Source organism: Sus scrofa, chromosome 9, assembly GCF_054392235.1.
Source record: "Sus scrofa isolate SSC_HxYL_T2T_F1_AM1 chromosome 9, Sscrofa_HxYL_maternal_Yorkshire_Landrace_v2.0, whole genome shotgun sequence".
Lineage (NCBI taxonomy): Eukaryota > Metazoa > Chordata > Mammalia > Artiodactyla > Suidae > Sus > Sus scrofa.
Genome location: NC_139391.1, coordinates 32,988,985 through 33,001,052, shown reverse-complemented (window position 1 = coordinate 33,001,052; position 12,068 = coordinate 32,988,985). Strand labels below are relative to the sequence as shown.

The following is a 12,068-nucleotide window of genomic DNA, read 5'->3' as shown; positions in this document are numbered from 1 at the left end:
AAAAGGAGAACATGAATGTATCCATACAAACCAAATAATAAAGCCAGATTTTCTTCTTTTTATGGCCACACCTGTGGCATATGGAAGTTTCCAGGCTAGCAGTAGAACTGGAGCTGCTGCTAGAGCCTACACCACAGCCACAGCAGCACTGGATCCTTAACCCACTGAGTGAGGCCAGGGATTGAACCTGCCTTCTCACGGACACTCTGTAGGGTTCTTAAACTGCTGAGCCATAGCGGGAACTCCAAGCCAGATTCTCAGTATGAGAGATGGTTGCCAGGATCAGGGACAGTCTGGTTGCCTTTATAGAAGGTAAAAAAAATGTGATGGGGGTCCTTGGAGCTGTTCCTCTTTTGGAACTTCAGCTCGTAAGATAAACCAAGAGAGATTAAACGTAACTCACAGATCTGCTGACCATCTTTCTGTAGTTATCATCACTGTTTCCTTTTATTACTAGTCCTTGCTCTCTCTCTAGAGGATATTTTTTCCCAAATCTAAGTTAATATCTTCTTCTGCATATTCTACTCAATTGGACTAAATCAGTTATCTAAAGGTTGTACAATTCTAGTTCACAGGATCCAAAATGATTCAAACCATCCAACATAAAGCACACCACCTCAAAAGAGCAACTCCCTAGGAAGAGGTGCAATGTCTATAGCCATCAAGTATAGTTTTGAGCTAAAATGTACAATCACTATATTTTGCACAAGGAAGATGATAAATTTTGGTCTCCACAAAATTAGTGTGCTACTATCATAAAGAAATTATACATAATAAAATACTATTTTCAGAATTGCCTCACCAAAAATGTTTTGGTGAATAACTGAAGATATTACATACACAAACAGAAATTAGCCATTTTTCAAAGATAGTCAAATCCCTCCTTTTTTAAATCTTTATTTTTTTTTGGCTTTTTAGGGCCATACCCATGGCATGTGGAAGTTCCCAGGCTAGGGGGTCAGCTGGAATCATAGCTGCTGGCCTGCACCACAGCCGCAGCAATACAGATTGAGCTGTGTCTGCAACCTACACCAGTTTGCAGCAACTGCAGATCCTTAGGTACCCACTGAGCAGGGCCAGGGATCGAACCTGCCTCCTCATGGATACTAGCTGGGTTCATTTCCACTGAGCCACAACAGGAACTCCCAACTCTCCTTCTTATTCAAAGTTCATAACCTACAACTTAAATCTGTGTTTTTAAATTATAAAACAGTAACTAATAATTTTCACTAAACATTATACACACACACCACATATTTTTCATGGCCGCAACCATGGCACATGGAAGTTCCCAGGCCAGGGATTGAATCTGAGTTGCAGCTGCAACCTACACCAACCTAAAGGCAATATTAGATCCCTTAACCTACTGTGCCAGGCCTGGGGATTGAACCTGCACCCCTGTAGCTAGCTACCTGAGCTGCTGCAGTCAGATTACTAACCCACTGCACCACACTGGATACTCATAAGTCTTATATTCTGGAGATCATGAGAGAATATTTTGGAAAAATAAAACCTAAGGCTATTTTGAAAGGAACAGCAGTTTCTTCTGTGCTCTCAAGTATAGTAAAATCATTTAAGAATGAAGGAGATACAATCTGCTTACACACTATTACTAATGGGATGGCCTACAGGAAGAGTACAGAACATAAAGTTCAAAATTTATATCCCTACTACCAAGGTTCCAAAAGCCAAATCAACCTTAAGTTTAACCTACCGGTTACCACTGTAATCACGATTTACTACTAGTACTTGTTCTATTGGAAGACCAGTAAGAAGCAAAAAAGTTTTAAATATATTAACTGTTAAAAACAACAAAGAAGAGTTTAAAGAAAGAATATATTTGAACCATATAAACAAACAAAAAGGTATTACATAAGAAAAAATAATGTAACAATTTATGTAAGTACCTAACATATGAGCATGCTCTTACATCTAAAACAAAAAAATAAAAAGGTAACATTGGTACTATATATATATATTTGACAAGTGTGCATTAAGGAATTCTCTAATATAAAACATTTAAAATGCGGAGAATACTCTTTCCAGATACAGAAAACAACTGTCAAGATAGGCACACCCACAATTCTTACAAAAACGTGCTCATGGGAAGATAAAATTCATCTGAGTGCTCATTTCTCAGATGTGTAGCTGTGAAATTGGTAATCACTGAATATTGCCTCCCACTTCTGCACTGAGTTTCAACACTGACTGGTATGAATTATCAATTACACAATTAGTTTTTTTTTTTTAAAGTGTTTCTGCCAAAGTTCCATACAGAATTTTATTTAGTATGAATACTTCAAACAGCAACATTATTTGTATAAAAGTCACTTCCTTATGTTCCTTTTTTTCTTTTCTAAAAAAGGCACTATATTTAGAAAAAAGTTATTACAACAAACAGTGCTCTAGAAAATCTGAAACATCAAATCAATGTGCTCCATCAACCGTAAGGAGATCTAAGAAGCCCTAACTAAAAAGAACACAAATGTGATAAGCTGATAAATTTAAAGATTATAAAATTGGTTTATTGTAAAAGCAATTCAAGAATCCCCAGTTAAAATCTTATCCCAGTGCCACCCAATACAACCAAGAAGCAGTTAAGTACTTTTACATTAGGAACAAGGACATAAAACAAGAAAGACCACATCAGGGCTGTGATTCAAACTCAGAAAGGACTCAGGTCTCCTTCAGGTCAGTACAGAAGCTACGATAAAATCAAAGCACCATGTGTCAGTGCCACGGTGCTGCTACAACATTGAGGTATAACCAGGCAAATTAAAGTTGAAGGGAAATTAAGAATTCCGTATTTTTGTTTTGTGGGTGTACTTAAGAGATTGAAACTCTAGGAACAACTGCCTTTAATGACAGCAAGATGCCAGACTTTATTGAAGAAAAAGAAGCTTATAAAGTTCTCTATCAAGGTCTCACTAAATCGTCACAACCCCCCTCCTATCTTCCCACCCTCTTCCCTAATCTACAGCTACTCTGCTGAGATATGAGATGCGATCTTCATTTGTGGCTTAATGGCAAATTGTAGGCCATCCTTTCAAGTAGCTTTGATCTTCTGCACATAAAAAAACCCAACATGCTATATCGTCCATAAAATCAATTGTGCATTCTAGGCAAAATTTCATTATTCCTCTAAAAAAAATCAATACATCTGCAGTGGCCGTTTTCCCTCAGACCTCATTCAAGATTTAATCTTTCTGCTGCTTTCTTATAGCCTTAGAGTCAATTATTATGAAAGGTCAACCAATGAATCATTATATACAACACAGTGATTGCATTTTGAGCACTGAAAGTATTTAATATAAACCCTCTTACCCAACTTTTAAACCTTCTTATCCAACTTTAGCACTCCTCTAAATTGAAGGGTCAAAATACTTAGATTTTTTAATTAGAAAGGAAAAAAAAAAACCCACCTATCTTCCCAAGCTGAGGCTTTTCATATCAGTTTTGGCCACGAAGAGATTTTATGTCTTATAAACCCTTGAAAATAAGGGATTATTCTAGAAACATTGAAAGACCCTTAATCATAGAGGTGCTAGTGGATGCCACTATAATTCACAATCAAATATTACTTCGTAGCTTATACTGAAGAGTTGATTCATGCTCATTTTGTTCCTTTAAAAATACTCTTTGGAAACCATTATTACTCCTGTAGACACATACTCTAGTTAATATCTCTTCCAGTAAAAATAAAAGTATAATCATGATTATCTATTTCTTTGCTAAATTCAACTACCAATATACATTAATCTGAGCACTTTACCAGCTAACTCATGACCTTACAGTATACTACATACTATTCAGGGTCAAAAAATTCTCAGCATATAGAAGTAGGAGCAAGTCTTTTAAGTAGGAACAGTCTTGTAGGCAATATTTCAATGTAGTCTTTAATGTGTTCATTACAAATGAGAACTAAAGACTAGAATTTATGTCCAAAACTAAGGTGAAGGTAAACTTTTAAAGCTAAAGGAAGGTAAACCACTATATAAAGCTTACTTCTGTCATGTACATTATGAACCTAACTCAGTGATTTCCCATCAAGACTTAGTATTAGTCTGAGAGAGTAACCAGGGGATAATAAAGCCATTTCTTGTTTGCTTCTTTCAAATTCATCAAATATCCACTCTGTGCCCAGAGGACATACAGAACTCCTTCCTCTGGGCACTACTAATAACTACAGCCCTTTCTAGAACACTAAACTACTACAAACATCTGCAGACTGCCCCAACCAGATTTAAACTATCTGTGAAATATAAACTACTAGGTCATGTATTCTAAATGCATACATTCACAAAGCTACCATTTTAAAATAAATTGGAAAGATGGGAAAACTTAAAAAAAAATACATTCTGCTATCACACTACCATAAACATTATAAGTGTGTGTGGTTATACATATAGAGAGAGCAGATAATCAAGATTTAAATAAGATGGTAAAAAAAAAAAAAACAAAAACAAAAACAAAAAACCAAAAAAAAAAACCAGAAATAACCGGAAATGTAGATTTACCAAAGTACTACAATAACTCCCCAAACTACAACTATAAACAGATTTACTACTATGGTAATTTGCCTATGTTCTGGAAAAACAAAAACAAATGAACAAAACCCCAAACCCCCCAATCAACCTAAACAAAAAAATACCCACAGTAAAACTCATCAAAACCTACACTAGAGTATGTGGCAATAATTAATATATTTCTATGGAAATTGTCTCAAGCCTTAAAAGCTCCTAAAATAAAATCAAGGTCACTATGTGACTAATGATAGCACTAGGAGGGAAAAAAACCACTGAAAGTAAAACAGTCTTCAGCCTTGGTTTCAGCAATCTCTCCAAATCAGCATAAGTACTTAATATCAGATACAACATTTTTGGCTTGTCAGACCAGTAAGTCATGTTTTTCCACTGGCTAAAGGCAGCTGAAGAAAACAATTGCTTGAACAAACTAAATGCTGTGACATGAAGCATTTGACTTCCAAGTCTGAGTATCGAGTTAAAATGATCGGTGAACGTCTAAATGGGCAAAAGGAATGGCATCCATCATCCAAACAGGCTCACTTCCCCCAGCCCCCAAAACAAACAGTAGTTATAATAGCAAAAGAAACAAAAAAAGTTTTTTTGATTCTTTAGAGCCAACTATGGAAGAGGTCAGCAACATATTAACAGCAGCAATGGACAAGGAAGAGCAAAATAGTGGATGAAAGAATCTTGCTGGACGTTTGTTCATCTTTTTCTGTATTGGCCAGAAGGTCGCAACTGGCTTATTTGGAAATTTCAGGTGTATGTCTTAATCGCCTTAGCTCCTTCACAGATTTAGAATGCAGTCTACCTGAGGGCTCTATAACCATGTAAGAAAGCTTTCTTTATCTAGCTTGGTGGCAGCCAAAACAGACTCCATGTCATTAAGGATGTCAGAACTCAAAGCTTCTTGCAGACTTGGCATCAACTCCTCTCCTTCTATGTTCATTCCATCTCCCTCCAGTGTTCCAAGGTCCACATTTGTCCCAGGAATGGCTTCAAGATAGTCTGGGAAACGGTTCTGCTGTGAAGGTAGGGTGCTTTGGTTGATAGTGTCACCTAATTGGAACACAGAGAAAGAGAGAATAGGTCCTTTCTGAAAAGCTAACATCAGAGCTGTATCAGCTGAGTATAACAATGCACATTTGCTTTTGTTTCAGCTTCAGACATTGAACCAACAGCTTGATTACTTATTACAATGTGCTGAGTACTGAAGGGGGTCATGAAAAAAAAAATCCCTTGATAAATTACATACAGCAAGAAAGGAAGAATAAGTATGAGACAACAGCATCAGTACTTGGCCCTCTTCCAGATATGCACTGCCATAATAAGAGAAAATATGAAAATGAATGGTACAGACTCATCTTTCTCTTAAGTACACACCGGGGAACAGAATACAATGAAAGGGCTGGATAAAACTCTTAATCTACTCTTGGGAGACTCACATTCGTAATAGTAAAAACAGGCCTCCCAGCAGTCCTTGGATAAATAAATCTTCCTAGCTTTGCTTCTAGGTCACACTTACCTGGCCATGACAATGTTAAAACATTCCTAAGCATTTCGATGAAATGTGCTTTCAGAAAAACAAATACAAACCATTAAGTGTTCAAAAGGATTAGAGAGACAGGTTAATGGAGGACTGAGGAGTAAGGAAAGGTGTTACGAATGAGCTGGGTTTGACTCCTAAGGATAATATAATATTTAGATGAAGAGAGGGTGGTGTGGATTCATCAGAGCAAAGAGCTGGATGAGCACAAGGCACAAAAGACTTGCCAAACACTTTTTTCAGAAGCTGTCAGCTAAGGAACTAGTTAGCTGGTTAACTGCTTCATTTCGCTGCCAATTCATGCCCTCTGATAGCTACCAAGTCCAGGGTCACCAGCTAAGCCACAGGAGAAAGGGTTACTTGAGTAATAACCCCGTGAGGATCCTAAAAGACCCCTGCAACTATTCTAACAATAAAGTAGATGAGCCCCACCACCTAGCCTTCCCTAGCTTCCTGGGCCCCTAATTCCTAAGCTGGACCAAAGACCCTTACAAAAAAGAGGAACACAAATAATGAATCACATATAGAAAGAGACATATGAATCACACATAGAGATCTCTCTCTAAAATTAAGGAAACAAATCCTCAGAGTTCCTGTCCTGGCTCAGCAGAAACAAATCTTACTAGTGTCCATGAGGATGCAGGTTTGATCCCTGGCCTCGCTCAGAGGGTTAAGGATCCTGCATTGCAGTGAGCTGTGGTGTAGGTCGCAGACTCCACTCGGATCCAGCATTGCTGTGGCTGTGGTGTAGGCCAGCAGCTGTAGCTCAGATTAGAGACCTAGCCTGGGAACCTCCATATGTTGCAGGTGTGACCCTAAAAAGACAAAAAAAAAAAAAAAAGAAAAAAAAGGAGAAACAAATCCTCAACTACCTTGCTAACTCAGTTTTTTAAATTAACTCAGTATTTCATTATGTCCTATCAAAAGAGATTGGAGATATATATATATATATATATATATATATATATATATATATATATAGTTCCCTGTGCTATATACAGTGGGACTCATTGATTATCCATTCTAAATATAAGTTTGCATCTACTAACACCAAACTCACGACTGGGAAAAGATAAATTATAAATTGCCATAAAACAAAGCAGGCTCAATTTGAATTAAAGTTTATAGGACCTTAGTTGGTTTTCCTTTTTTTGGATCACGCTTGTGCCACAGCAACGACAATGCCAGATCTTTAACCAGCTGCACCACAAAGGAACTCCTAATTCGTTTTCTAAATAATCTTTGCTCACAATAGTTTATTAGACCTGGTGATAAAATGACGATACCTGACTTAGGCTAGATTACCAAGAGGAATAAAAACACTTACCTGTATCCATTTCATCAACACTGTTCAAGAAGTCATCTGGGGTTCGAGGGACACTGTAGCTGCTCATGCTTAGTCCGCTGTCTGTGCTCTCATCTCGAGAATGGTAGGTGCCACTACAAAGAATGAGAGTTAAAGACCAACACAAGAAACTTAAAAATTACTTCAAACTAAAAATAAACACCTGCTGAGTCCCAACATGATTCTCAGAGAGGATCAGTGAAGATTCTTGCCCTGCAGCGTCTGAAACAAGCACCCTCCTTTAGGATTCATACAAAGCCCTTGTGCTATGAAGGGAAATAGACAAGTTAATTCTCATCGAGGCTGGCAACTTTAAGGGGTCAAGACTTCCCCTAAGGTTCTAGGCTTGGTGACAATAAGGGAAAAGAAATATATGGTCAGTTTTTTTCCTACCTGACAGAAAAATCTCGATGTAAGCATTTTCCCTCTAATAGCACCTGAATCTGGGGGCTCCATATAGCTCATCTGTTTCAAGATCTCTACTCCTCAGTGCTAGAAGTCACAGGCATAGGTCAAAACACAACCTCCAGGTGGGTGGTGAGACAGGTCTGCACTAGACTCATGCTAAATTTCTAGCTCTCATGCAGAGTTTAAGTTGGAAAAAAAATCAACCCAAAATAAAGACCCAGAATTCATTTTTGAATTGGGCCACAATAGATGAGTTGCTGCTGATAAGAACTCCTGATCTTGATATCCTGGCTTCTGCTGAAGTCGGGACCCCAAACAAACCCCGTAACTTAAGACACGAGTCCTAAGAGTTCCAGCTGAAGGAAAGACTAAAAACAAAGATAAAACAGACAAACAAACAAACAAAAAAACCCAAGGCATATACCTTGAGAAAAACAGGTAAGAGCCAAGATAGATTTTTTACTTGAGGCTAAATGAAAAGTTATACACACAACTATGGTAAATATCCTCAGAACACTCATGAATAGAACACTTTTCTAAGCTAGTAGCACATATATACCAGGTGGCATCAAATGTAAAATTGGGGGTTCTACTAATTCTGGAAAATCTTATGGCAAAGTGTTAAATAAAGGCAATTGTTATTCTTAATGGTCTCCGACCACAACGTGAGCTTTAACTTTTCCCCAAAGCTTAGACATTAAAACAGACATTTTGTGTTTAGCTTACACAAAGTTAAACAAAAAAATAACTAAGCTTTAAAAACAGCTTTAACAGTTGCTCAAGGTTGAAGGCTCAGTCTCCCAAATTTCTTTCCTAAATTACTCAATGTACTTGCCTTGTTCTCCCTTTCCTTCACTCTGTATATCGCAACCACGAGTTGACTCTAATGCTTCTGTGTCAGATTCTGGCAAGATTCAAAAGCCTCACACAGTTCCAAGAAAACACAAATTTGCCTCTGAGACCATCTGTATACAATGCAGCTACTTCGGAGAAGGTCTCAGGATGTGGTTTGTTTTTATTTTGCTTGTCCTGATCTGGGACAAGGGCCTGGTCCTAGTCATCACTCTATTTCCACTGCTAAGCACCGGGTAAGCATCAAGATACTCAAGACTCTGTTACAGAATAGCTGAATTTACAAAGTCCTCAGTTCTTTCCAAGCCTCAGGGGAAGCACATGGGCATTCCTGAGGACAGAGTTCAGAGGGCCATTTCCCTGATTAGGAACTGCTCCCTGCAGGACCCTACAGCCTGCAGTGCATCCCCCTCCTCAATAAACATTCACTGAGCATCTGCTACTATGTGACAGGCATTAGACCAGGCTCTAAGGATAGAGAGGTTAACAACAACAAACACCTACAAATGATGCTCCCCTCTGAGAGGTTCATAACTTCCCTGGGGTGGAGGTGAACAAATACATTTATGAATGATATACAAGGGCTATGTGAGCAAAGTGCTTTCAGAACAAAGAGGAGAAAGCCTGAAACATACGGGGGAAGGTTTCACAGTGGGGAACGTCAGAGCTGGCTTTGAGATCTGAGTCAAAGGAAAAGGAGAGGATGTTCCACTATCACCAAAAGTCAACTCCGTGGCAAGTCAGGAGGACAAGTGTTTAGAGCTTAAGGAGTATGGACGAATCCAATAATGGGCAATGGGAACCCAGCAAGAGTTTCTGAAAAGGGGAATGCTATAGTCAGATGCGTGTTTTAGAAACTAGGGTACAACAGAGAGTGGACATAGGATTCTGCCCTGAGACTGAGAATAGTAGTGATGTTTCACTCTGTAATCTTTACCAGAAAAGAGAATCTTAAACTGCAGCTCAGCAATTACCAAAAGTTTTGTTTTTGTTTTTTGCTTTTTAGGGCCACTCTGGTGGCATATGCAAGTTCCCAGGCTAAGGGTGGAACTGGTGCTGCAGCTGCAGGCCTATACTACAGCTCACAGCAACACCAATTCCTGACCCCCTGAGTGAGGCCAGGGATCGAACCTGCATCCTCATGGATACTAGTAGGATTCATTTCTGCTGTGCCACAATAGGAACTCCCTTACCAAAAAAAAAAAAAAGAATCTGCACAAATACCTATTAGGAGGATATACAACCTATCCATTTTTCTAAATGGTCTAATTTTATCCCTGGATCAATGCAGGCCTTAAATGAGTTGAGTACTGGAATTGTACTGATCTGAAATTTCCCCTGTGAAAAAAGCAAAAGTTCTGTGGCTGTGCCCTTTCCCAATTAACTTCAGTTTAAGCTCAGAACTAAAATCTTATATAAATATACTCGTTTTTTTTTTTTTTTTTTTTGCTTTTTAAGGCCACCCTCACAGCCTATGGAGGTTCCCAGGCTAGGGGTCTAATCAGAGCTACAGCTGCCAGTCTACGCCTCAGCCACAGCCACACCAGATCCGAGCTGTATCTGTGACCTACACCACAACTCACTGCAACACCGGATCCTTAACCCACTGAGCAAGGGCAGGGACCGAACCCGCAACCTCATGGTTCCTAGTCGGATTTGTTTCCACTAAGTCATGATGGGAACTCCAATACACTCAATTTTTGGCAGAACTTTAAACTGCATGTACCAAAAGAATAAATACAAACTTAAAACACATTTTAGATGGCCTTCAAAACCAAAGCTATCAATTAGGACACAAGCACTAGGTCTTAAGACCGGGCAAACAATGAGAAATTTTATTGTACTAAATATTTTGGTACAACAAGATATTTTGGTTTTTTTTTTTTTTTTTTTAAGGATCAGGACACTTTCAATTTAATTGGTGAGAATTAATAAAAGAGCAGCAAATATCCTTTCTATACAAAAATTACCTTTAAACATTTTAAAAAGTACACTGTTCAAAGTTGGTTAAAAAATCAAAAGCACAAAAATGAGAAAGCATTCTTTCCATATTTTCAAAAACTGAAACTCAATAAATATATTATAGCCTAGAAGAAAAGAACTGTAGTCAAATCTTAATTTTAAATGGCTTTCTAGGCAAAGACTATGATCTGTCTCAGCATGCAGCTTTTAACATAGCACTCACATAATAACATCTTTGCAATGTGCCTGAAACCCAAGATTTGTGGTAACTCACTAAAAGGCATCTGTTAAAATAAACTGTTATTTTCAAATACTCTTTAATAGTAATGCATTTTTGAAAGAGACACAACCTTACCTCTGTCTCCTTGAACTACAGCCCTTTTCAGAACATGAGGCCTTACAGTTCTCCCTCTCAGGTTGAACATTTCTGTGTGGAAAAGTCCTTCCAATGATCCTTACAAGGCTAAACCTAAGTAGGTTTAAGATGCAGTTCATCTGCTTTCATAGAAAGGCATTCACATGTTCCTTCATGATTCTGTACGTAACTGTTAGTCAACAGTATAGGCACAAGCAAACACGTGACTTTGAATAAGCATCCCCTCTACAAGTCTGAACAGCTCATTTCCTCTCACAGGAGCCGTCTTTTCATCCTCGAGTTTTATTGTACTAGCCATTTATGGAGAGATTCATTTACAGCTATGGTTCTTGGCCCACACAAATGTTCAACCAGCTCATTACAAGTACTAAGGAGAATCATTTTAAAGCTATAATCTTTTTCAGATGTTGGCCAGTAGCAACTCTCACTAACCTGTTAAGAAAGGGATCTGAGCTATTGGTCGTCATTGTTCTTAATTCCTGAGACATCCCAGGAGAAGAAACTGGATTTTGAGTCCCGCCATCCTGCTCCAGTGTTGGTAATTGGCTACGGAGAGCTAATTCCTAGAAGAAATCGAAACAAACAAATAGAATCAATCTACAAGTTAACAAACTTATTGTTAGGTTTAAAGTAATAACCATGTACATAGAAAGCTGAAGCATTAACATCTAAAAATTAATGAGTTTTCCAGGCAGAAAGACCGAGTTCTTCTATTCACTTCAAGTGACTGAACATTATATAAACTGAAAGTTTATCTAGTTTTATTAACCCCAAAACATATTTACTTAACTGCTTAGTCCCCTTTCATAATTTTCCTTATTCTGGCACCCACTCCTAAGTCTCTTCTTTGGGACAGGATGACAAGTCTGGTCTTTAAAAAAATAATTTTTCTTAAAGTTTATTTTTACTCACCAACCCTTATATGGTTTTGTGTGTTTGGCACCAGTAATAAAAATAAAGTCAGAAGAACAAAACTTGATGATTTACCAAGACAGCAATATCCCCTCCTGCCCCCCTGCATTGACTGCTTTACACTTCACTATTGAGTGACTC

General features: G+C 38.1%; 1 protein-coding gene across 8 annotated transcripts in view; it reads right to left on the bottom strand.

The window, feature by feature from the left end:
• Positions 1–1,817: 1,817 nt before the first annotated feature.
• The window catches only part of YAP1 (Yes1 associated transcriptional regulator), a 114,025-nt gene continuing 103,774 nt past the window's right edge, over positions 1,818–12,068 (bottom strand). For all 8 annotated transcript variants that reach the window (XM_084975826.1, XM_084975830.1, XM_084975828.1 and 5 more), the window contains 3 exons: positions 11,448–11,578; positions 7,400–7,512; positions 1,818–5,585 (listed from right to left, as the gene is read on the bottom strand). In XM_084975826.1, the coding sequence (XP_084831952.1) occupies positions 5,347–5,585; positions 7,400–7,512; positions 11,448–11,578 (483 nt within the window). In that variant the 3' untranslated portion in view covers positions 1,818–5,346. The remainder of the gene's footprint in view (positions 5,586–7,399; positions 7,513–11,447; positions 11,579–12,068) is intronic.